The sequence below is a fragment of the Vipera ursinii genome (genome assembly GCF_947247035.1).
Source record: "Vipera ursinii genome assembly, chromosome: 1".
Lineage (NCBI taxonomy): Eukaryota > Metazoa > Chordata > Lepidosauria > Squamata > Viperidae > Vipera > Vipera ursinii.
The window spans coordinates 293943167-293964763 of NC_139512.1; the positions used below are offsets into that span (position 1 = coordinate 293943167).

At 47.3% G+C, this 21597-nt stretch overlaps 1 protein-coding gene across 1 annotated transcript in view; it reads left to right on the top strand.

Annotated features, from left to right (window-relative positions):
• The window catches only part of LTBP1 (latent transforming growth factor beta binding protein 1), a 207563-nt gene that overhangs the window by 25539 nt on the left and 160427 nt on the right, over positions 1–21597 (top strand). Inside the window, exon 3 of the mRNA XM_083349128.1 lies at positions 1839–2124. Coding sequence (XP_083205254.1) covers positions 1839–2124 — 286 coding nt within the window. The remainder of the gene's footprint in view (positions 1–1838; positions 2125–21597) is intronic.

The following is a 21597-nucleotide window of genomic DNA, read 5'->3' on the forward strand; positions in this document are numbered from 1 at the left end:
ACTCGCAACAAGAGACTCTTCAGTTCCTCTTCACTTTCTGCCATTATGAAATGTTATTCAAAGGTAATTTTTTTATTCTGAATTAGAAGTGAAGCCTGATATTTTGTCCTTGAAACAATTTGGTATTGTTTGTTATTGTGGCTTCAATAGAAAGGCAGCTGGAAATGGCCCTGGTGACACAAAACAGCTTTTTCTCACTATTGCCAGCAATTGCATAAAAACTATTTGACTGAAGGGTGTTTTCCTAATAGGTGAATTAAACGTGCTGTGTCTTGTTCTGTATTTTCAAGCCAGATAAGAGAAGTACCAGAGTTTTAGAGGCTTGATATATACAAAAGGGTGAGCTTCCAAAGTTCTTTAGGTAAATCATCATCATCATCATGCTACAGATGATAGTCTAGGTATGTTATTGACAATTATCTGCTCTAATGCAACAGCTGGATCTGCTCATTGCATTCAGTTGCCCAATGCCAGTTTATGAGCAGAGGTGAGTTATGCGGTGCTAACAAATTTGATGGTGGCTTGAAATCATGCATGAACAGATACCTGGCTGACGAATTCTGGGAGTTGAAGTCCACAAGTCATAGAAGAGCCAAGTTTTTGAAGACCCCTGGCTTTGCCAGTAGAAGTCTTCAAGAAGCCTGTAGGAAATCTGTCTCAACTACTCAGTCATTCTCTCACCTAAACTAATCATTATGGTTAAATATCAGGCTGCTTTTGGTCTGTCATTTCCTTGTGGTGTATTATATGCATCTAAAGGTCCCATGAGCCCAAAAGAACATGGTGGATCTGTTTTGCATTCGCTGGAGATCTGAAAGCAATTGGATAATTGGAAATAACAGTAAGTTCTTAGTCCAGATAGAAGCAGCTTGCCAATTTCAGTTTACGGTATGGAGCAGATTTGAAAGTGAGAAATGCACTTGATGTGTATCAGAGGGTGTACTCTTTTTGTTTCAGGACAAAACAAATACATAAAACATATGCAGCATTTCTGTGTCAACCCTTTTCCACAGTACTCAGCAAAAATATTTACCAAAAGAAAAAGTGCAACTCTCAAGTGATATCTTTAAAAATAATTAACAAACAAGTTTTCTTTCTCAAAATGTGTTTCTTGCACAGCAGTGTTGCACCATAGGCTTTCTTATGTACATCTGGTCCACATAGTAATATCTGCATAGTTAGCTTGCTGTTAATTAAAATAGGCTAAAGTTACTGGCTCTCTCTTCTTTTTCTGGCTTACCTATCCTCATATGGTTGGCAATCATGATTACTAGTAGGCCATAATTCATGTCTAATAAGTTCTTGTAGATTGATGACTTATATTTTATGATTGATTTGTCCTGACTTTTCATAGTCTTGAAATCTGCCCAAATTGTTATATTCCCCAACACTTAAGGCAAGCAGGCTACTGTGGTGATCTGTGAAAACGCGTGATCTGTGAAAGTGCCCTTCAGCTATACAGCTCAATTTCTTTAATTCCCAGGCAGCATCGCTGCAACCAGGTAGCAGCAGGATGGGGAAATCTGGTTTTTATTTTCACCCTGAAGAAACTCTTAATTTGATAGTCATAATAACTGCTTTTACCTGCTTTAACTCTTCAGATAACTCCAGTAGACAGCATGAGATGGAGGACTTCATGACGTTGTAAATTCTACCTATTTTGTACAACTTCAAGTATATTTGTGTCTGTTACTCAACAAGGAGTTCAATGACTTCATATATGGGATCTGTTTGCACTGTATAGAATTTAATCCCAAAGAGTTGATTTTGCTTGACGATTGTATAACACAAAAATATTTTATCTTTCTATTCACTTGTCCTTTTCCCCCCACCCTTAGCTAACTGTTCACCACCGTGCCAGAATGGAGGGATGTGTCTACGACCACAGTTGTGTGTCTGTAAGTCTGGTACAAAAGGAAGTGTTTGTGAAGATGCCACCAAGCAAGAAACTGTTTCACCTGGGGGATCAAATCCTGCTACTCCACCCTGGCCTATCCCTCAGCGGTCAGTTCAGCAGATGTTTTCAAAGAAGGTGCAGGTCCAGCAGAAATCAAATCCCATGGCTCAGATGACTTTCACACTCAAGCAGAAACCTCCTGGATTATCTCAGCAGACACAGCCACAGTAAGCCTTTTCATTACTGTATGCATGTGAGCATGTTTTAAATTTGCCGAATGAGCTACTTGGGACTGTAGCTTATATGACAAATTTATGAGTGTCCTCAATTTCCCACATAGGCTGTTACATAGAGAACTTTTTCTACACTTTGGAGCATTTTCATAAGGCCAACATTTTTCTATAATTAAAGGTCATGACATCATTTTTTTAAAAAAAATCAATATGTCTGATTCTTTTTTTGTATATTACATCAATGAAAAATAATGTTGGTAGAATAAGTGCCTTTGAAAATGTATTGAATGGTAACAAGGAATTTGGTTTGGTGGCATTTTGTGGACATGGGCTTATATTAGTAAGGTTCCCCCGCATATGCGTGCTAGTCGTTTCCGACTCTAGGGGCCGGTGCTCATCTCCGTTTCAAAGCCGAAGAGCCAGCGCTTGTCCGAGGACGTCTCCGTGGTCATGTGGCCGGCATGACTAGACGCCAAAGGCGCACGGAACGCTGTTACCTTCCCACCGTAGTGGTCCCTATTTTTCTACTTGCATTTTTACGTGCTTTCGAACTGCTAGGTTGGCAGAAGCTGGGACGAGTAACAGACGCTCACTCTGTTACGCAGCACTCGGGATTCGACCCGCCAAACTGCTGACCATCTGATCGACAAGCTCAGCGTCCTAACCCACTGAGCCACCGCATCCCTGGAGCCCATTGGAGAGCCATGGCATTAATACTTGGATTCAAATTTGGTTGCCTTGAGAGCTGGAAAATCAGGAGTAACCTAAGAATGTGAATGAAGTGTCTATTATAATAAAAATAAAGTGGATTCTTGTATAATGATATAAATGCTGCTGTGGAATCTCAAAAAGAAAATATTGTATAGATCAGAGGTCACCCATATTCTTTAGCATGCTTGTATATAAACATGTAAATGAATGCCCCCCTTCATAAATAGTTGATATAGACATAGATGTAGACATAGACATAGACATAGATATAAATATAAATATAGATAGATATAGATGTGTACGTGCAGCTCCTCCACCCTGAGATATATCATGATTGCTGCAGAGGAAAACCAGGGCCTTTTGTAACCAAGTATCTTTCATCAGTCATCTTAAAGCAGGGGTGTCCAAACTTTTTTCAAAGAGGGCCAGATTGAATGAAGTGAACATGCTGGAGGGCCGAACATTTTTCCGAACATTCTTTGAACAATTACAATTAAATGCAAATGAATTATTTTATGCCAAGTTAATTGCAAATGGCATACTTTTCATTTTATAACATAAGATCAACTGACAGCTGAGTTTTCACAATGTATTTTAAATAAATTTTAAAAAAAACTTACTGTGTGAGCTGTTACCAGAGAATCTGACCTTGTCAAACTTTGACAAGGTCAGACTCTCTGGTAACAGCTCACACACTTCCACCACTTCACAAATTCTGCTAGGCCAGGGCCCTACCTACCCCTGTCCAGCTCCCCACATCCCAGCCCATAAAATGGCTGTGAAACACAGAATGCGCCCACGTGCACACACACACACACACACAGACACACCCGCCCTTCCCTGGACGTCACCTTCGCCCAGGGGAGCCAGAGGGCTTCGAAGCCGGGGCAGCTCCGGCGGCAAAGAAGGCGCGCCCTCACTGCACCGGCACAGATGCCGCGCCAAGCTTGCGGGGGGAGGAGCGTGGCGGTTCGGCCAGACAGGAAAAGGTGCGGGAAGCGGCTGCCGCCTGGTAACGGCGCCCAGGCTCACAACGTGGAGGCGGCGAGCAAGCACGCGCTCAGGGCGAAGCGGCCGCGGTCCGGTGAGGGAAGAGAGCCGAGGGAGTGGCTGGCCGGGCTGCGCTGCTGCCGGGGTGCCCACTCTGCTCTGCCTGGCGCCAGCTCAGAGACTCCGCCCGCCAGGCCCTTCTCCAGCTCAGCCAGGCCAGGCGCGCACCGTCAGCCTCGCTGCACCGGCACAGACGCTGTGCCAAGCCTGGGGCGGGGGGGGGAGGAGCGCGGCGGTTCAGCCAGGCAGGAAAAGGTGCGGGAAGCGACCGCCGCCTAGTAACGGTGCCCGGGCTCACAACGTGGAGGCGTTGTAGCGAGGCTGACGGTGCTGCCAGGCAGAGTAGAGCGGGCACCTCGGCTGAGCTTTGCTCGGCAGCAGCGCAGCCCGGCCAGCCACTCCCTCGGCGCTCTTCCCTCACTGGACCGTGGCCGCCTCGCCCTGAGCGTGCGCTTGCTCGCCGCCTCCACGTTGTGATCCCGGGGGCCGTTACCAGGCGGCGGCCGCTTCCTGCACCTTTTCCTGCCTGGCCGAACCGCCACGCGCTCAGCCAGGCCAGGCACGCACCGTCAGCCTCGCTGCACCGGCACAGACGCCGCGCCAAGCCCGGGGCGAGGGGAAGGAGCGTGGCGGTTCGGCCAGGCAGCCGGCCCTTCAACCCACCGGAGGAGTGGCAGATCAGCGCGGCCGGAGTCGGGAAAGCCACTAGAAGGGGGAGGGGAGTCACCTCTCCCCGCCGGGGGGTCGCCCAGCCCGTCCCGGGAGGCTGACATTTCTGCAGCCGAAAAAGTCGTCTCGGATTCCATGGCGGAAGGTCACCCCCGGGACTCCAGCACCAGGCAGGGCTGAGAGGGGGAGGGGGGGGAGAAAGAGAGGGAAGGAGACAGGGAGGAGAAAGGACGAATGGGGGGAGGGAGGGAAGGAGAAAGAGAGAAGGAAGGAAGGAAGGAAGGAAGGAAGGAAGGAAGAAGAGAGAATGGAGGCAGGAGAGAGGAAGAAGAAAGAGAAGAGAGAGAGAGAGAGAGAAAGAAAGAAAGAAAGAAAGAAAGAAAGAAAGAAAGAAAGAAAGAAAGAAAGAAATCGGAGGCTTGGACAGACCCCACTCCAGGCTCTGGGGCCACCGCCACGGAATGCCCAGCCTCGGGGGGGGAGTCTTCTGCAGGCGTGCCCTGGCCCCCTCCCCTCCCTCCCTCCCGCGGCCCGTCCCCAAGGTGGCGCCCGCGGGTCCCCGGACTCACAGCACGCAGAGGGCGAAGGCGCCGACCACGCTCTCGCTGTCGCGCACCAGGAAGCTGCTGGCCTGCCCGGCCCACGCCAGCAGCTCCTCGGCCGCCACCCGGCTCAGGTCCTTGTGGTACCAGAGCAGCCAGCCCGGCACCGCCAGAGCCCCCGCGCCCGGGAGCCCCAGCGCTGCCGGAGCCGCCGCCATGGGCAGACGCGGCGCGCAGGGAAGGTGCTCAGCGGGACGGACGGGCAGGCCGAGACCCCTGCCGGCCACCCCCACCTCGCCCACAGCGCCGCATGGCCCAACCGGAGACCCCCGGTCGCTCAGGGCATGCCCGGCCCAGCGGCTCCTCCTCTGGGCTGCGCTCTGGCCAGGATGAGGGCGCGATCCGCTCTCCGCGCGCTTCCCCTGCGCACTGGAGCCACCCCGGGCCCCAAGCAGGCCTGGCGGCGGAGGAGGAGGAGGCGGAGGAAGCCGCGTGGAGCCCCGGAGCCTGGCTGGCAGCAGCTGGGCCAGCCTGCGCTTCCTGGGGCGGCCCCTCGGCGGGGGAGGCGGGAGCAGCTCCCGAAGGGGCGGCCCTCAATCAGAAGGGAGGGCCGTGGGAGGGCCGTATTTACATACAGCAGGGAGGGCTGTTGAGGGCCGTATTAAACCGCCCCGCGGGCCGCAAATGGCCCGCGGGCCGGACTTTGGACATGCCTGTCTTAAAGTAACTAACATTGCTTCAGAAGAAAGTTAAAATGTCTTCTGCCAGTGATTTGACTTCATGGATATTACCAGAATGAGGAAGGGAGATTCAGGTTAGGGCTTTTAAGAAAATTATTGTCATCTACATCTCCTTCAGGAAGGACTTGAACAGAAAATAAGGACCTGCAACTGGCCATACCAGAAACCCACTTTTAAAATGCTGGTTTGTACTTGAAGGTAAACAGAGTTACTGACTTCATTTGCACTCACCAACATTTAAGTTGTTTTTAAATTTTTACTTCTGGAATCTACATCACACCACCTTGCAATTTAAAAGAATTCTTAATGTGGTCTTTTATCATTTTGTGTTTTCTCCAGAAGATGTAATATGTAATATGTCAAATGTGTTACCACTGTTTTTCATTGGAAAACTTTGAAATGGTGAGGCATGGCAGTACTAGATACCCACAATAACATTCTTATAATAATCATTTACAACAATTCCCCCACATACTTGCTGGTAAGCAGTTGATCTTGCCTTTTCTCTAAAAGCCTAAGAAGGACAAAAGTTTCATGTAACATTCAGGAATGAAATCCATACAAAGACCATTACTAGTCAAGGAGTCTGGATAACATACAAGCTGGCAGTTTTGTGGGTTCCAAGCAAAGCTATTGTTACCAAGAATCAATACTTTTTTGGGAGCAGAGAGCTGGCCTATTAAAAACTATTTTGTTTTAATGAAACCTATTTCTTGGGAAATCGCTTGTTAGGATGGTATTCCTTGGCTCTCCTATATTGCCTAAATCTTGGATCAAATGGTGTACAAGACAACTTCCATCTCTGAAGTTTATTTATTTGATTAAAATATAGCCACCCATCTTAAAACCAGAACTCTGGGTAGCTCACTGTAATTATATGTGAGAATGACCTTGAGAGAGAGGAGGAAGAGCCACAGACTGGACAATTCTGGTCACAGAAGAGGGTGGGAAACATTTCAGAAAGGAGTAGTTTTCCAGAGATTAAAAGGAGAAGAGGGGAGAAATACTTTGAGTCTTGGAGGATTGATATTAGCCCTTCGAGGCAGTCCAGAGAAGAACCACAACTATGAGTACTAGTTCTATCATTTTTGTAAGGTTATATTAATAGAATCTTCTGAAATGCTTCTCATGCAGTCAGTGGCTCTTCTTCCTGTCTCACAAAGCTGTTCTTTCTTTCTTTCTTTCTTTCTTTCTTTCTTTCTTTCTTTCTTTCTTTCTTTCTTTCTTTCTTTCTTTCTTTCTTTCCTTCCTTCCTTCCTTCCTTCCTTCCTTCCTTCCTTCCTTCCTTCCTTCCTTCCTTCCTTTTTCTTTTCATGCCCTTATCATTTTTACAAATAACTCAGGGTAGTGAAGATATTCAACACACCTTCCACCTCCTATTTTCCCCACAACAGCAGCTCTGTGAGGTGATTTGGGAGCAAAAGAGAGTTACCGTCCCAGGTCACCAAGCTGGTTTTCATGGTTTAGGTGGCACTTAAACTCAGCATCTCTGGCTTTATAGCCTGGTGCCTTAACCACTAGACCAAACTGCCTTATACCACTAGATCTAGCTTAATCACTAGACCAAACATACCACTATATTCACAACCATAGGATAAAGCAATATCCCACAAAAAATAAGAACAAAAAACAATAAATCAGAAACAGAGAACTCTGGCACCACAACCAAACTTTTCCAATGTAATCCACAACACTGTCCTCCAACTCTGCTTTCGCCCTGTTCCTACACTCAGGAAAACCAGTTCTTCAGTGTTTTCCAGAAGGTTAAAAGGACGAGGGCTTGCTGGACCTCAAGGGGAGGATCTTCTATAGGGCAAAGGAAAAGGAACGCTTGCTTGGTCTCTTTTGCCATGAAGAAAATTTTCCCTTGATGTCATCATAAGTAGGGTTATGACATCTACTTGTCAGTGTGTACAGTGGGCACAACTGGGACCAGAATTTGCCTTGATGGCAAAATTGAAGGGAAGGGACCTGCAGTGGATTTTTAAAAGCAGGAATAACAGAGGATTTTTTTAAAAAGCATGGCAATGAAAGGTCATGATTGATTGGCCATTGTCAAAAGTAATCTTATCAAAGTTTTTAAAGTCAGAATGATTACTAGGACAATTAGTTAATTTATGTGCTTATTCAGTTTCATCTTCCCATATTAAAAATATCTCTTTATATATGCCGTTATCGAAGCACGGCACAATTGGAGGAAATTGACTGCTTTAGAAAAATGGTAAAAGTTCATATATACAAAGTAGTGCTTTATGTATAAGTCATTGTGTTTCTTCTCTTCTGTATAGGTTGTTTAGTTATTGCAATCCCTATTATTGTACATAAAAATTTAAAAGTTGAAAATATGTAAATAGGATTGTGTTTATAGTTAAATGCTTTATATCTTTTCTGAGGCTTCAGTTAGATTATGAATAGGCAACATGTGGCCCTTCGGGGGTTGGATTCCAGTTTCCATTATTCCTGGCTGCTATGTAGGATGGGATTGATGTGTGTTACAATTCTACACCCTTGCCCCTTCAGTCATTTCATATCTGAGTGGTTTCCTAATGACATCCTAAAGCCTACATACCGTGTTTCCCCAGAAATAAGACCCAACTGAAAAATTAGCCCTAGCATGATTTTTCAGGACACTCGTAATATAAGCCCCACCCCAAAAATAAGCCCAATAAGACTGTCAGCCAGACAGATACATTTAGTACTGTATTTCCCCGAATATAAGTCCTAACCGGAAAATAAGCCCTAATGCGTCTTTTGGAGCAAAAATTAATATAAGGCCCAGTCTTATTTTCAGGAACATATGGTTTATTTAGAATAATGCAGGAACACTACTTGAAATCCAGTTACATTCTCTAAATCAGTTTTTCTCAAGCTTGGGAACTGACTGGGGAATTCTGGGAGTTGAAGTTCACACATCTTACAATTCCCAAGGTTGAGAAAAACTGATTTAGAGAATGTAACCAGATTTCAAGTAGTGTTTCTGAAAATGGGAGAGCTCCTGTTAATGCAGGGGTGTCAAACTCAATTTCATTGAGGGCCACATCAGCATTATGGTTGCCCTTGGGGGGCCGGGTGGGTGTGGCCGGGTGGGCGTGGCCAGGTGGGCATGGCCAGTTCAATGCTGCTCACTCAGCGCAGCTGAGTTCAGATACCTGGTGGGGTAGAGGGTGAGATTCAAGGTGCTGGTGATGACCTATAAATCCCTAAATGGCTTGGGTCCGGGATATCTGAGGGAACACCTGCTGCCGGCATCAAGTTCCCTTCGTCCTGTGCGCTCCCACAGGGAGGGCCTTCTCAGGGTGCCACCGGCAAAGGATTGCCGGATGGCGACACCCAGGGGAAGGGCCTTCTCTGTGGGCACGCCTGCCCTTTGGAACCAGTTACCTGTAGAGCTCAGGACTGCCCCAGATTTTTGTTCATTCCACCGGGACCTGAAGACTTGGCTCTTTGAGCTTTCCGGCCAGGACTGAGAACTTTTAATTTTTAACCTATTGTAATTGGTTTTTTTAATTAGAGTTAAGGGTTTTAGATTTTAATTAAGGATAATTTAATTTATTTTAATTTGTTATTAACTTTTGTATTGTTATATTGTTTTAATCGCCTTGTGAACCGCCCTGGGTCCTACGCCCTGAGCCGTCTCCTGCGGCTCCCAGCCGCCCGGTGCGCGCGCACCTCTTCAAACGGGCAGTGGTGTGCACACACCTCTCCAAATGGAGAGTTGGCACCACCCGTTTGGAGAGGTGCGCGCGCACCTCTCCGAATGGGCGGAGGTGCACGTGCAACTCCCCAAACCTTTGGAGAGGTGCGTGCGCACCTCCGCGCGAACGGGCAGCGGCGCCGCTCTTTGGGAAAGCTGCCGCGGCACGTTTGCAGGCTGCCGAAAGTGGCAGTTGTGCAGATGGGCCGCGGCAGCTTTCCCAACAAGCGGTGCCACTGCCCATTCCGAGAGATGCGCGCGCACCTCTCCGAATGACTGTAGGTGTGCACGCACCTCCCCAAACCTTTGGAGAGGTGCGCATGTACCTCCGCACGAACGGGCAGCGGCACTGCTCTTTGAGAAAGCTGCCGCGGCACGTTTGCAGGCTTCCGAAGGCGGTAGCTCTGCAAATGGGCCGTCGCCGTTGCGCAACCGGGAACCGGTTCCATCGCACATAAAAAAAATGGCAACCGCGCGCGTCCGTGCATGCGCAAGAAAAAATCATTTTGCACATGCGCAAAACGTTTTTTGCGCATGCGTATGCATGGACGCACGCACACGGCTCCCACTTTTTTTTATGTGTGATGGAACCGGTTCCCAGTGGCTCTTTTCCTTTTTCAGGTTGCCGACCCCTGGTCTAAATAATAAAATAAATAAATTCAGGAAACCTTCCTAAAAAAGGACCAGAGACTTACTTTTCCCAGGCTAGGAGTGCCCCTGAAGTACACCCCCCCCCGTCCCAAGAAACAGCAATTCAACACATAATCTCACTTCTGTACCCATGCCAGCTTTTCAAAACCACACGGGCAGCAGGAGATCCCACTTCAGTTTCCATTAAATTTACAGCTTTACCTCGTGCAGCAGAAACCCAGCAGCTGCAAAATTACCCATAACACAGCCTGGAATTAAAAATTGTCAAAAGCATTTTGCTTTTGTCAGGGGCCCTCGTAACACAATGCCCCTTCCTCTGTACCCAGCCCTAAAAGCCGATTTTTCTGGCTGCTTCCCAGGGAAGCTGAGGTCACCGAATGAAAAGGGCCGCAAAGTGCTGTTCATCAGGGATTTAATTTAGTGCCGGGTGACCAGGGCCCATGTAATGCTGCCGGGTGACACACTGCCACGTAAGTGGTGAGTCAGACCCATTCAGAATTGTGCGGTGGTGCGCGTGTGTGTGTATGTTTCAAGGCTCCCTTTGTATAAAGAAGGATTCTGCCCTTGGCAGCGCCCGGCACAGGATCCCGTGTGCCAAAGCAGCCCGGCAGAGGAGATGGAGCGGCTCTGCTGCTGGGGGCATGCCTCGGCCGGGGTGTTGCAGGATCTGGGCCGGGAACCTCCGCTCACCCTTGGCAGTGCCCGACACAGGAGCCCACGTGCCAAAGCAGCCCGGCAGAGGAGCCAGCCGTGGCTCCTTCTCTGGCCGCCTCAAGTCCGCCTTCCTGACTGGGCGCCTCACCTCCTCACCAGCTGGGCGTTGCTCATCCTCCCCCCAGCGTCCTGCCTCACTCCCTCCTGCCACCTCCACATCCAGTTGGTCCAGCGTGAGCTACGGAGGGTGGCGGCCTGGCTGGACTCGGACACAACTTCCCTGCGTTTCTGGGCCAGGTGACGCTCCGCAGCTCTGAGGAGGCCCCAGCACTCCGCAGCGAGTGAGAAGGGGCGGTGGAGCAGGGCAAGGGGAGACCTGTCGGGCAGGGAAGAGGCAGGCCCGGGGAACCCAGAGCCTGTCCACCCCCACCTGCGCAGCAAGTAGAAAAAGGTCCCACTCACCTTTCCAGTCTCTTCCTCCGCTGACTCCACATGCAGTCCAAAAAAGCAAAGAAGTTTGTGGGCAGTCCCACAAACCAAAGAAGTTCAATCAATCAATTCAAACTTCAAGAGGGTTTTTTTTGTGAGCAGTTTGAATTGATTGAATTTTTTTAGTCCCACTTTTTTTTGGAACTGGGAGGAGGCTGCCTGGGAGCCGCAGGAGACGGCTCTGGCCAATGAGCTGTCGAGGGGCTAATGAGTTGCAAATGTTGCTGGGCTCCACCAGCCCACCTGCATTTGCCTCCTACTGAGCAAGTGCTCTACCGGGCTGGCGCCAAGGTGGTGGGGGCCGGACCTTTGTAATTTCCAGGAGAGTTGTGCGGGCCGGATTCAATCATTTGGCGAGCCGTTTGTGGCCCGCAGGCCTTGTGTTTGACATGTCTGTGTTAATGGAACAGGAAGTGATTTGGGGTAATGTCTTTATTTTATATTCTCCTAAGTAGGACATTCCCCTGTCCTCTGCTGTCTATTACCAGTATCCCTCAGTCTCCTAAAGGAGTTTTCAGAAAGAACAAAATTAAATGAAAACTGTTTCTTCTCCATTTGTAGAATCTCTGTGGCCTAGCAGGATGGACAGATGAAAATCGGTTTGAATTGATTGTGGAAACCTAAATTGCCAACCTATGCCAGGCTGAGCTGAGATCCTTTTTATGTGAGTTAGCTGACTCACTCTGGGCTGTAGCTGAGGATATCTGATAATTTTACTTGATCGCTTACTGGTCTTGTGAACACTACTTAAATTGATCAGAAGTTAGTATGTGTATTCATAAGCGGGATACAAGGAGTTTGATATTCAGAATGTGGAAAGAATGCAAAAAGGGATTCAGTGAGCCCTGCTTAAAGAGTTCTCATTCAAATAAATTCTGAGTGTTGAAGTTCAGATTACCTTTAATCTGCATGGCTTAAATAGAATAAGGGATTCTTCACAGCCTTTCAATGATACTTCGTGAAAACTGAGCCCCTTTTCAAATGTTCAGAAATCAAAATTGCTATTTTTAAAGAAAAGCTTTAGAGAACCCTGTCTTTTATCTTGAATTATAGACATTTGCAAGAAAGAGCTCTGAAACAGCACTAACATCCTTTTGTCCACTGAGACGTAGCTTCTATACACAAGATTGTTGTGTATAGAGATCTCTGCCTAGCATAACTTTTCTTTGATGCCTTTAATTGAAAATGCAAAAAATCTTATTCAACTTTATGTGAAACTGAACTATTGTTTTATTATTCTGTTCTGTCTAATTTGTTGGCAGACTTTTTTTTTGAACATATGACATTGTTGGCCTCTTTTCAAAGGGATTCCTTGCTAGGCTGTATGCTATAATAAACTTTATTGTAATCGTATCACATTTATTATGCAGGGTTCATATCATACTCTATTTAATAAAGTTTCTTTTGACCAGATGAATTGAAATAATATTTTAATGTGTTTTCAAGGAGAAGAAAAGAAAAAGTGGAAAGTATATTGAGTCTAGTAATTGAAAATATATACCGGTAATATTCAATGAAAGGATAAATCACCTCTAGAGTTTTGAAAATACAAAGCTAATACAGTGTATTTACTGTTATGCTGTTGAGCAGTAGGTGGCAAACTTCACTTTTCTTTTTCCTTCTATTTATTTTCATACTACAGATAGCCAGAATTTCAAGAGACTTATTTGAGTTGTCTGCAAGATGTCATTTCTTGGCAGAAAGAATTTTTTGCTCAACTTGAATTTTGAGTAGATAGGCTTTTTCTACTTTCAGAGGGTAGAATAAATGTGAATAAATGCATAAATTATTGTTTCTGGACTGGATTTAACAAAAATATTACTAATATAGCTAGTACATTGCAAATGAATAAGTATCTGCCAAATACCGTCCTATTTAATTTGTGTCATGGGGCTGTGTCATATACATCTCCCCTATTTATGAAGGTGTCTTATGAAAGATCAATTTCCAGTTTATCGCATCTAATTTGCCAGCAGTCTACTATAGAGAGCATCCTCTTGCACTGTATTGTGGTTTGGTATGCTGGCCTGACAGCCATGGATAGGAAAGTATTACAGAGGGGGGGTGAGCACAGCACAAGACATTGTGGGCTGTCCCCTGACACCACTGGATGACATTGCAAGGGCTCTCTGCCCTGGAAGAGTGAGGAAAATTCTCAGGGATGACTCACACCCTGGTCGGTATCTCTTTACTCTCCTACCATTGGGTAGGAGATATAGGAGTATAGCCAGCTGTACCAACAGGCTGAAGAACAGCCTTTATCCATGGGCTGTTAGGCTCTTGAACGGGAAATAATTTTATAGACTTTATGCATGATTGACTTGTGAGGCCGGTGTGTTGTGCAATTAGCTCACATGATGTAATAAGATGGAGAGTTTGTGTCACTGTGAGTTGGGGGTGGGGGGGCATGAAGGGAGGCTCAGCCAATCTCAGTGTATACATGGTTGTACTTTGACAATAAAGGTTCATTCAATTCATTCAATTAACAAACAAAATACTCAGCTGAAGGAAATTAAAAGAAGGAAATACTGGCTTAAAAAAATGCCAGTTACAAGGAAAGATGGCACTTGGGAATATTCCTGTTCTAGTTCTTCCTGTAGGATAGTTCTGTGAGCAAATCTGATGGTAAATCAATGAACTGGTCTAAGAAGGTTTCTTTCATATCATTCATAAATGCCCATAGCTGGTGTAGTATTGCTCTAAGATGAATGGACCAAAAATAATAATTCTATGTCTGCAGGGTTCTATAATGGAATATATGGATGACCTTGGGGAAATGCTGTCCAGGAAACAATCAGTCAAGAGAGGCAGGAGTCCACAGTCACTTAATGGCCAGAGAAAGACACTTAGGAAATACCCATCTTAATGAATCAAGATGTTAAAAGTGGAAGTGAGAAGCCTGTGCCTTCAGATTTGCAAGATTCTGTCAATGTAGCCTTACAGTAAAGTAGAAAGAGTTCAGCTTGTCCCATTTCCTTTTTATCTGGGAAGGTGGCAAGACACATGATCAAGGTCAATGCTTCTATACTGAAAAGGGATGACACATTTTTTGTGCTATTTTGAGCTGGAGAACAGATGAAAACTATAATAAAAGTTCTCAGTGCTCTCACCTGCACTCCCTTTGTACACCTCCCCCCATAAATATTAACGTGACCCACAGTCATAAGAAGCTTATTTATCCCTAATTAGCCAAGAGTTACTTTGGCATGTTTTACAGGGTACCCAATTGGTTTCTAAGAAGTTGGAGATAATATTTTGAGCTGTAAATGACATATCAAAGAATTGTTTCCTACTAAATGGATCATGTCCTGCAGCTGACTGAGATCATTAGCAAAGTGGCTTCTCATAAGCTTTCCTTCTAATCTTTGACAGGTGGGGTCCTGGAGATATGTGGTATGCCCCAAATATGGCTTGTTTGATTGGTGTCAGCCTTGTATATTTCTGCTTCTGAGAAAAGTTTCATTTGACCTTTAAGCAGCTGGTTATTTCATTTGTTCTGGATGAAAAGTTTCTCCTGGTGCCCTACAGTGGTCTCAAGCTCTAAGCTGCAGAGATTTTTTTTATTATTATTTAATTTACACACGGCACTTTTTCCATTTCTGAATCCCTGCAAACTCTTTTGAAGCCAACTAATGCTGTCATCTTTACCACTGTAGATCTTGGAAAGCAAGAAAAAGGCAAGGAATAAACCAAAGCCCTCAGTGATTATTGTCAAAGAATAACTGCAAATCCATCGAGCCACCCTTACTTCGTTGCATTTAAAAACAAACCTATTTTTACCTGTGATGGTGAAAGACAGCAAGCTGTTGGTACTTTTGCAATCAGCAACTGTAACCATAGTGACACATTGAAGTGGCTGGAATCGGGAGGGAGGGGTGTAAATCCTAAAGTAGGCTTACAGATAGATGGACACCAGGGTCGGAATAGTAAAAGTTGCCTTAGAGGAGAAAAGGTGGTTCTGAAAGAACAAAAATCCCATCATCCTCAGCCATGCATAAAATAGAGCCACTTGAAAAAAAAACCCTTCCCAATCGACAGCATGGTGCTCTTTACAGCTGGATGATTGCCATAAAAGAAAAGGGGTGGGAGGCAGAATCCTTGTCAGTTTTCCCTCAGCTCCTTTTGCCTGTCTATCACCAAGGGAACAGATGCAAGCATCTGCAAAGAGACAAAACAGTCCAACTTAAATCCTGTTGCATTTTAAAGTGAAACCAGCAGGATAGTGCCTGATGATATGCAAAAATAATCTAAACTGTTTCTGTGAAGTATGACCAACGAATTTGCCAAGGCACCTTTCCCCTTTAAGGACCTGTGAATCGAATGCTAGGTGAATTGAAAGTGCAAAGTTGGGTGGGACAGGAGTTACTGCTGTTGGTGGGAAGAGAGACAATTTGCAAACTCTGCGGTGGGGGGGGCCTCATTGCTGCAAATAGAAAAAACTTTTGTTTAGTTATTGCAGAAATACATTCGTTCTGTTGAACACAGATCATGAGAACAGAGGGCTAGGGAGCATTCTGAAGTAATACAAATAGCGTGTGTAGAAACCACTCTTAGTTTTCTCTTTGACTAATTCATTAATTTTATGCTACTCGCCTGTTGTTGATAAAAGGCGGAATGAAATTTTATAATATCAATCGGAATAGAGCTGGAAGGGACCTTGGAGGTCTTCTAGTCCAACCCTATACCATTTCAGACAAATGGCTGCCCAATCTTTTCTTAAAAATGTACAGTGATGAAGCATCTACAACTTCCGGTGGCAAGCTGTCCCACTGGTTAATTGTTCTCACTGTTTGGAAGTTTCTCCTTAATTCCAGGTTGCTTCTCTCCTTGATTAGTTTCCATCCCATTGTTGCTCATATCTAAGAAATAGTTTTGTAGATAGAAAGCTACACAATGAAAGAAAAAGCTGCAGTATTCAGCTGTATCCTTTTGATCCAGTCTGGGCGGTATTTTATTTTCTTTGGATTTTCTGGACAAATATGCTATTTTCTTTGGATGAGAATTTTTAGCACCATATAGGAACATATTCCTTTTCTATTTCCCTAGCCTAGCCTAGCCCATCCATTCATCTTTTGTTTGTGTCATGTACATAGCTGTTTCACTTGCACATGTGCCTTTTTTTGCTTCTCCCTGCCCCTGTGGAACCTCCAGATTCCACTCGCCCCACCTTCTCTGCTTCAGTCCAGTCCAATTCCTAACTCTTTCTTTGTATATAGCAGCTACCCCCAATTTAATAGTATTTGCAGAAGTGTTGGCAAATCTGGCCAACAGCAACAAACATATGCCCTATGAGGGGCTCCAGCCACACATGCCTAAAGTCTCAGAGAAGAAAAGAATTTTTTCAGTTTTTATTTAAAGTTATATTTAGCAGTGAATTTCATTTGACATGCAGTAAATAACAATGCAGACAGTCCTCGACTTACAGCAGCTTACTTAGTGACCGTTCAAAGTTACAACAGCCCTGGAAAAAGTGACTTACTGTATGACCATTTTTCACACTTACAACCATTGCTGCATCCATATGGTCACATGATTTACACAAATGCTTGACAATTGACTCACACTTATGGCTGTTACAGTGTCCCGGGGTCATGTGATCACCTTTTGCAACCTTCTGACAAGCAAAGTCAATGGAGAAGCCAGATCCACTTAACAAATGTGGCAAGAAAAGTCGTAAAATAGGGCAAAACTCACCTAACAAATTTCTCACTTAGCAACATAAATTGTGGTTGTAAGCTGAGGACTACCTGTATATAAAAATAGGAAATCTTAATATTGGCAGAACAAAGGAGAAATAGCCAAAGTCATTAGATGGCCATCTAAGAGACAAAGAGGTTATGAAGAACTGTATTCTTGGGGCTCCAGTTATACCTACCTGTGAATTGCTGGAGGGACAGTTTGCTAAGTGCATGGAGGTGAAATAGTTGTGAATTTCAAAACCCTTTATCCCTAGGTCAGCCTAGATGATGGACAGCCGTCATAAATAATTTCTCCCTACTTTGTTGTTGTTGTTAGTTGTGAAGTCGTGTCCGACCCATCGCAACCCTATGGACAATGTTCCTCCAGGCCTTCCTGTCCTCTACCATCTTCTGGAGTCCATTTAAGCTCATTCTCCCTACTAGAACTATTAAAAAAGCTCTTAGCTGGCATTACCAGTGTGACTTACAGAGAAGAGCGATTGAAATTTATTTATTTTTATTTATTTATTTGTTTTTATAGACCGCCCTTCTCCCGAGGGACTCGGGGCGGTGTACAGAGGAAGGAAGAGATACAGATTGAACAATAAAAACAATAGTAAAACAAACTGGGACCCCCAATTAAAGCTATCATGCCAGGCCGGATTGCTGGAACAGGAAGGTTTTTAAATCGCGCCGGAAGGTGCGGAGGTCGGGGGCCATCCGGATTTCGGTTGGTAAGCTGTTCCAGAGGGCTGGCGCACCCACTGAGAATGCCCTCCCCCTGGGGGCCACCAGCCGACACTCCTTGAGCGGTGGCACCCTGAGGAGGCCCTCTCTGTGGGAGCGCACAGGACGGTGGGGTGCTGACATTGGCAGAAGGTGCTCCCGTAGGTAGTCCGGACCCATGCCATGTAGGGCTTTGTATGTCATTGTTAGCACCTTGAATTTCACACGGAAGGCAACCGGAAGCCAGTGCAGCGCACGGAGGAGAGGTGTGATATGGGAGTATCGGGAGGCTCCCAGGAGTGTCCGTGCCGCTGCACTTTGCACCAGTTGAAGCTTCCGAGTGGATCTCAAGGGCAGCCCCATGTAGAGAGCGTTACAGTAGTCTAGGCGAGAGGTCACAAGGGCATGGGTGACTGTACGTAAGGCATCCAGGTCCAGATAAGGCCGTAGTTGGCGAACTAGTCGAACCCGAGAGAAGGCCCCCTTGGTCACAGCTCCTATGTGATCTTCCAGGGAGAGCTGCGAGTCTAGGAGGACACCCAGGTTGCAGGCCCTATCAACAGGTGGTAGTAACTTGTCCCCAATGTTAAGGGATGGAACGTTCTGAATATCCTGGCTTGCCGGTACGTACAGCCATTCAGTCTTGTCCGGGTTCAGTTGAAGCCTGTTCCTCCCCATCCATTCCCGGACCGCTTTCAGGCAGCGGGACATCACGTCGAGGGCATCACTGATATTGTTTGGAGTTGAGATGAAAAGCTGGGTGTCATCAGCATACTGATGGTACCCTACTCCAAAGCTGCGAATGATCTCACCCAGCGGTTTCATGTAGATGTTGAACAGGAGAGGCGAGAGGACCGACCCCTGAGGGACTCCGCAAGCGAGAGGCCTCGGGGTCGACCTCTGTCCCCCTGCCAGCACCGACTGCGAGCGACCCTGGAGAAAGGAGGAGAACCAACGCAGAACCGTGCCTCCCACTCCCAGTCCCCTGAGGCGTCGCAGCAAGATACCATGGTCGATGGTATCGAAAGCCGCCGAGAGGTCTAATAAGACTAGGACAGAGGAATGGCCCCTGTCCCGGGCTCTCCAGAGATCATTCATCAGAGCGACCAATGCCGTCTCCGTGCTGTAGCCTGGCCTGAAACCCGATTGGTACGGGTCTAGATAAACCGCTTCATCCAGGATCTGAGGAAGTTGGTGCGCCACCACGCTCTCGACAACCTTCGCAAGGAAGCGAAGATTGGAGACAGGACGAAAGTTATTCAAAGAGGATGGGTCCAAGGTGGGCTTCTTGAGGAGAGGTCTCACCACCGCCTCCTTCAAGGCGGTGGGGAAGTGACCCTCACTCAGAGAAGCAGAGATGACCGCTAGGAACCAGCCTCGTGTCCCCTCTCGAGCTGCATAGGCTAGCCAGGAAGGGCACGGGTCCAGTAAGCAAGTGGAGGCGCTCAACCTTCTCATAATCCTGTCCACTTCCTTAGGAGTTACAGGATCAAATTCCTCCCAGATGACGTCGACAAGACTGTCCATGTCTTGTTCTTCCAGCTCAGCCCAGTTGGAGTCCAGGCCAGTTCGAATCCGAGCAATTTTATCCAGCAGATATTGACCGAATTCCTCGGCTCGACCTTGCAAGGGTTCCTCCCTCACCTCTTGGTTTAATAGGGAGCGAGTCACCCTGAACAAGGCAGCCGGGTGATTATCTGCGGACGCGATGAGGGTGGAAAAGTAGTTGGATTTTGCCACCCTTATCGCAGCGAGATAAGACCTGGTGAGGATTCTTAGTCGCAATCGGTCGGATTTGGATCGACTGGATCTCCAACGGCTCTCTAGGCTCCGTCTCCGACGCTTCATCTCCCGGAGCTCCGCGGTGAACCATGGGGCTCGCTGGGATCTGCGCCGGGTCAGAGGCCGCAAGGGTACAACTCGGTCCAGAGCCTCCGTGGCTGCCTTTTCCCAGGCTTCCACTAAGGCATCCGCCGAGCTGTGAACAGGGAGTGCATGTGTGTCCCTAAGCGTTGCCTGGAACTTATCAGGGTCCATTAGGCGCCTAGGGCGGTACCATCTGACTGGCACCGTACACCCACGGTGGGGGGTGGCAAAGGGAAAGTCTAGCCGCAGGAGGTGGTGATCGGTCCATGACAGGGGCGTAACAGTTGTGGCACCCCCACCGATATCATCACGCCACCGTCCAGACAAGAACACCAAGTCTGGGGTGTGGCCTCTCTCATGAGTCGGTCCAGAAATTATTTGCGACAGGTCCATGGCCGCCATGGAAGCCATGAACTCCCGAGCCAGATCGGACGATCCTCCCAGGGACGGTAGGTTAAAGTCGCCCAAGACCATAAGTTTTGGGAATTCAACCACCAACCCTGAGAGGACATCGAGTAGCTCGGGCAGGGCCGCCGCTGCACGATTAGGTGGTAGGTACGCCAGCAGCAGGCCCAACTGCGCCCCTGGGCCGTATCTCAGTAGGAGAGACTCACACCCGACCATCTGAGGGACGGTGGTCTCTCGCGGGCTAAGGGATTCCCTGATGATAACTGCCACTGCCCCGCCCCTCCCATGGGCCCGAGGCTGGTGCAGCACCCGGAAACCTGGCGGGCAGAGGTCAACCAGAGGGACACCACCCTCTGGGTCCAGCCAGGTTTCAGTGATGCAAGCCAGGTCCGCATGCTCGCTCTCCATTAGGTCATGAATGAGGTGAGCTTTGTTAGCTACGGACCTTGCATTCAGGTAGACCAGCCTTAACATGGGAGGCTGCACACCTTCGCTCCCGGGTCCTCCGGGGGAGTACAGAGGGTCGGAGCATCTCACCGCTTGTACAGAGCGGAGATGACACTCCCGGTGACGATACGGCCCTCTGTCTGTGCACCTTCTGCCGTTCCCCACCATCCTGGGAATGGGCTGTTTGTCAGTACGCCACTGGGCATTATCGGCGACTGGTCCTCATTGCACACCGTCGTGAATGGTCGTAGGCCTGGCATGTGTTATGGTGGCTGGAAGGCGTGCCTTTCCCGCGCAACCATAGTCTCCCACCCCCCTCCCTAATCCCACAAAAAACTTAACTAAGAACTTAATCAGGGGCCTCTTGTTGGGCTTATGCTGGAGGCCCCTGACCCTGCCCGGCCATCTCTCAGAGGCCCAGTGGTTGGGCCCGTCATCGAGATTGGATGTAGTGCAGGCGGGTCGCACCCAGGAGAGGGGGGAACCCCTGAGGGCGTGCAGTACTGTGCTAGAGTATTGAACAAGCATAGTCACAGGTGGTTCCGGGAAGGCAGTCCCCTGGATGGCGAATTTGCAGGAGGGTCGAGTCGGGTAGGTGGGTTTCTGGATTGTCGCCCTGCCACTGCCACTTGGCCGGGCGAACCCCCAGAAGCAGGCCACTCCTCATCCTCTCACGATGGGTTGTGTCTCTGCTTCCGGAGGTGGTCCAGAACGTACTCTGGGTGAAGCATACCCCATAGAGCTCTCACCTCTATGGGGTTGCAGGTGTAAGGCCAAGCCACTCTGCCACCGTGGCTAGCACCCAGGCCCGTTATGTCCTGTGGGGAAATTGCTTTTTGCTTGTTGAGATCTATCCAAAAACAAATTGTGACAGATTTAGAGACGTGGATCCAACTTGAGGTTGTTACAAAGCTAGGGAAGGTTTTAGCTCCTGTTTCATTGTGGGAATCTACTAATCTTGGTTTTGCAGAATCTAGAAAATGGAGTGTGCAATGTTTCTGTGCGAAAGCTTTTTGAAGCAATGACCATGTTTTGTGTTGAGTTTGGTGAATCACAAAGTTTATGGAACGTTATAATTTTTAATAAAAGGAAAGGGGAAAATTAATAAACATAGCATACATATCAATTGTATTTGATTGAAA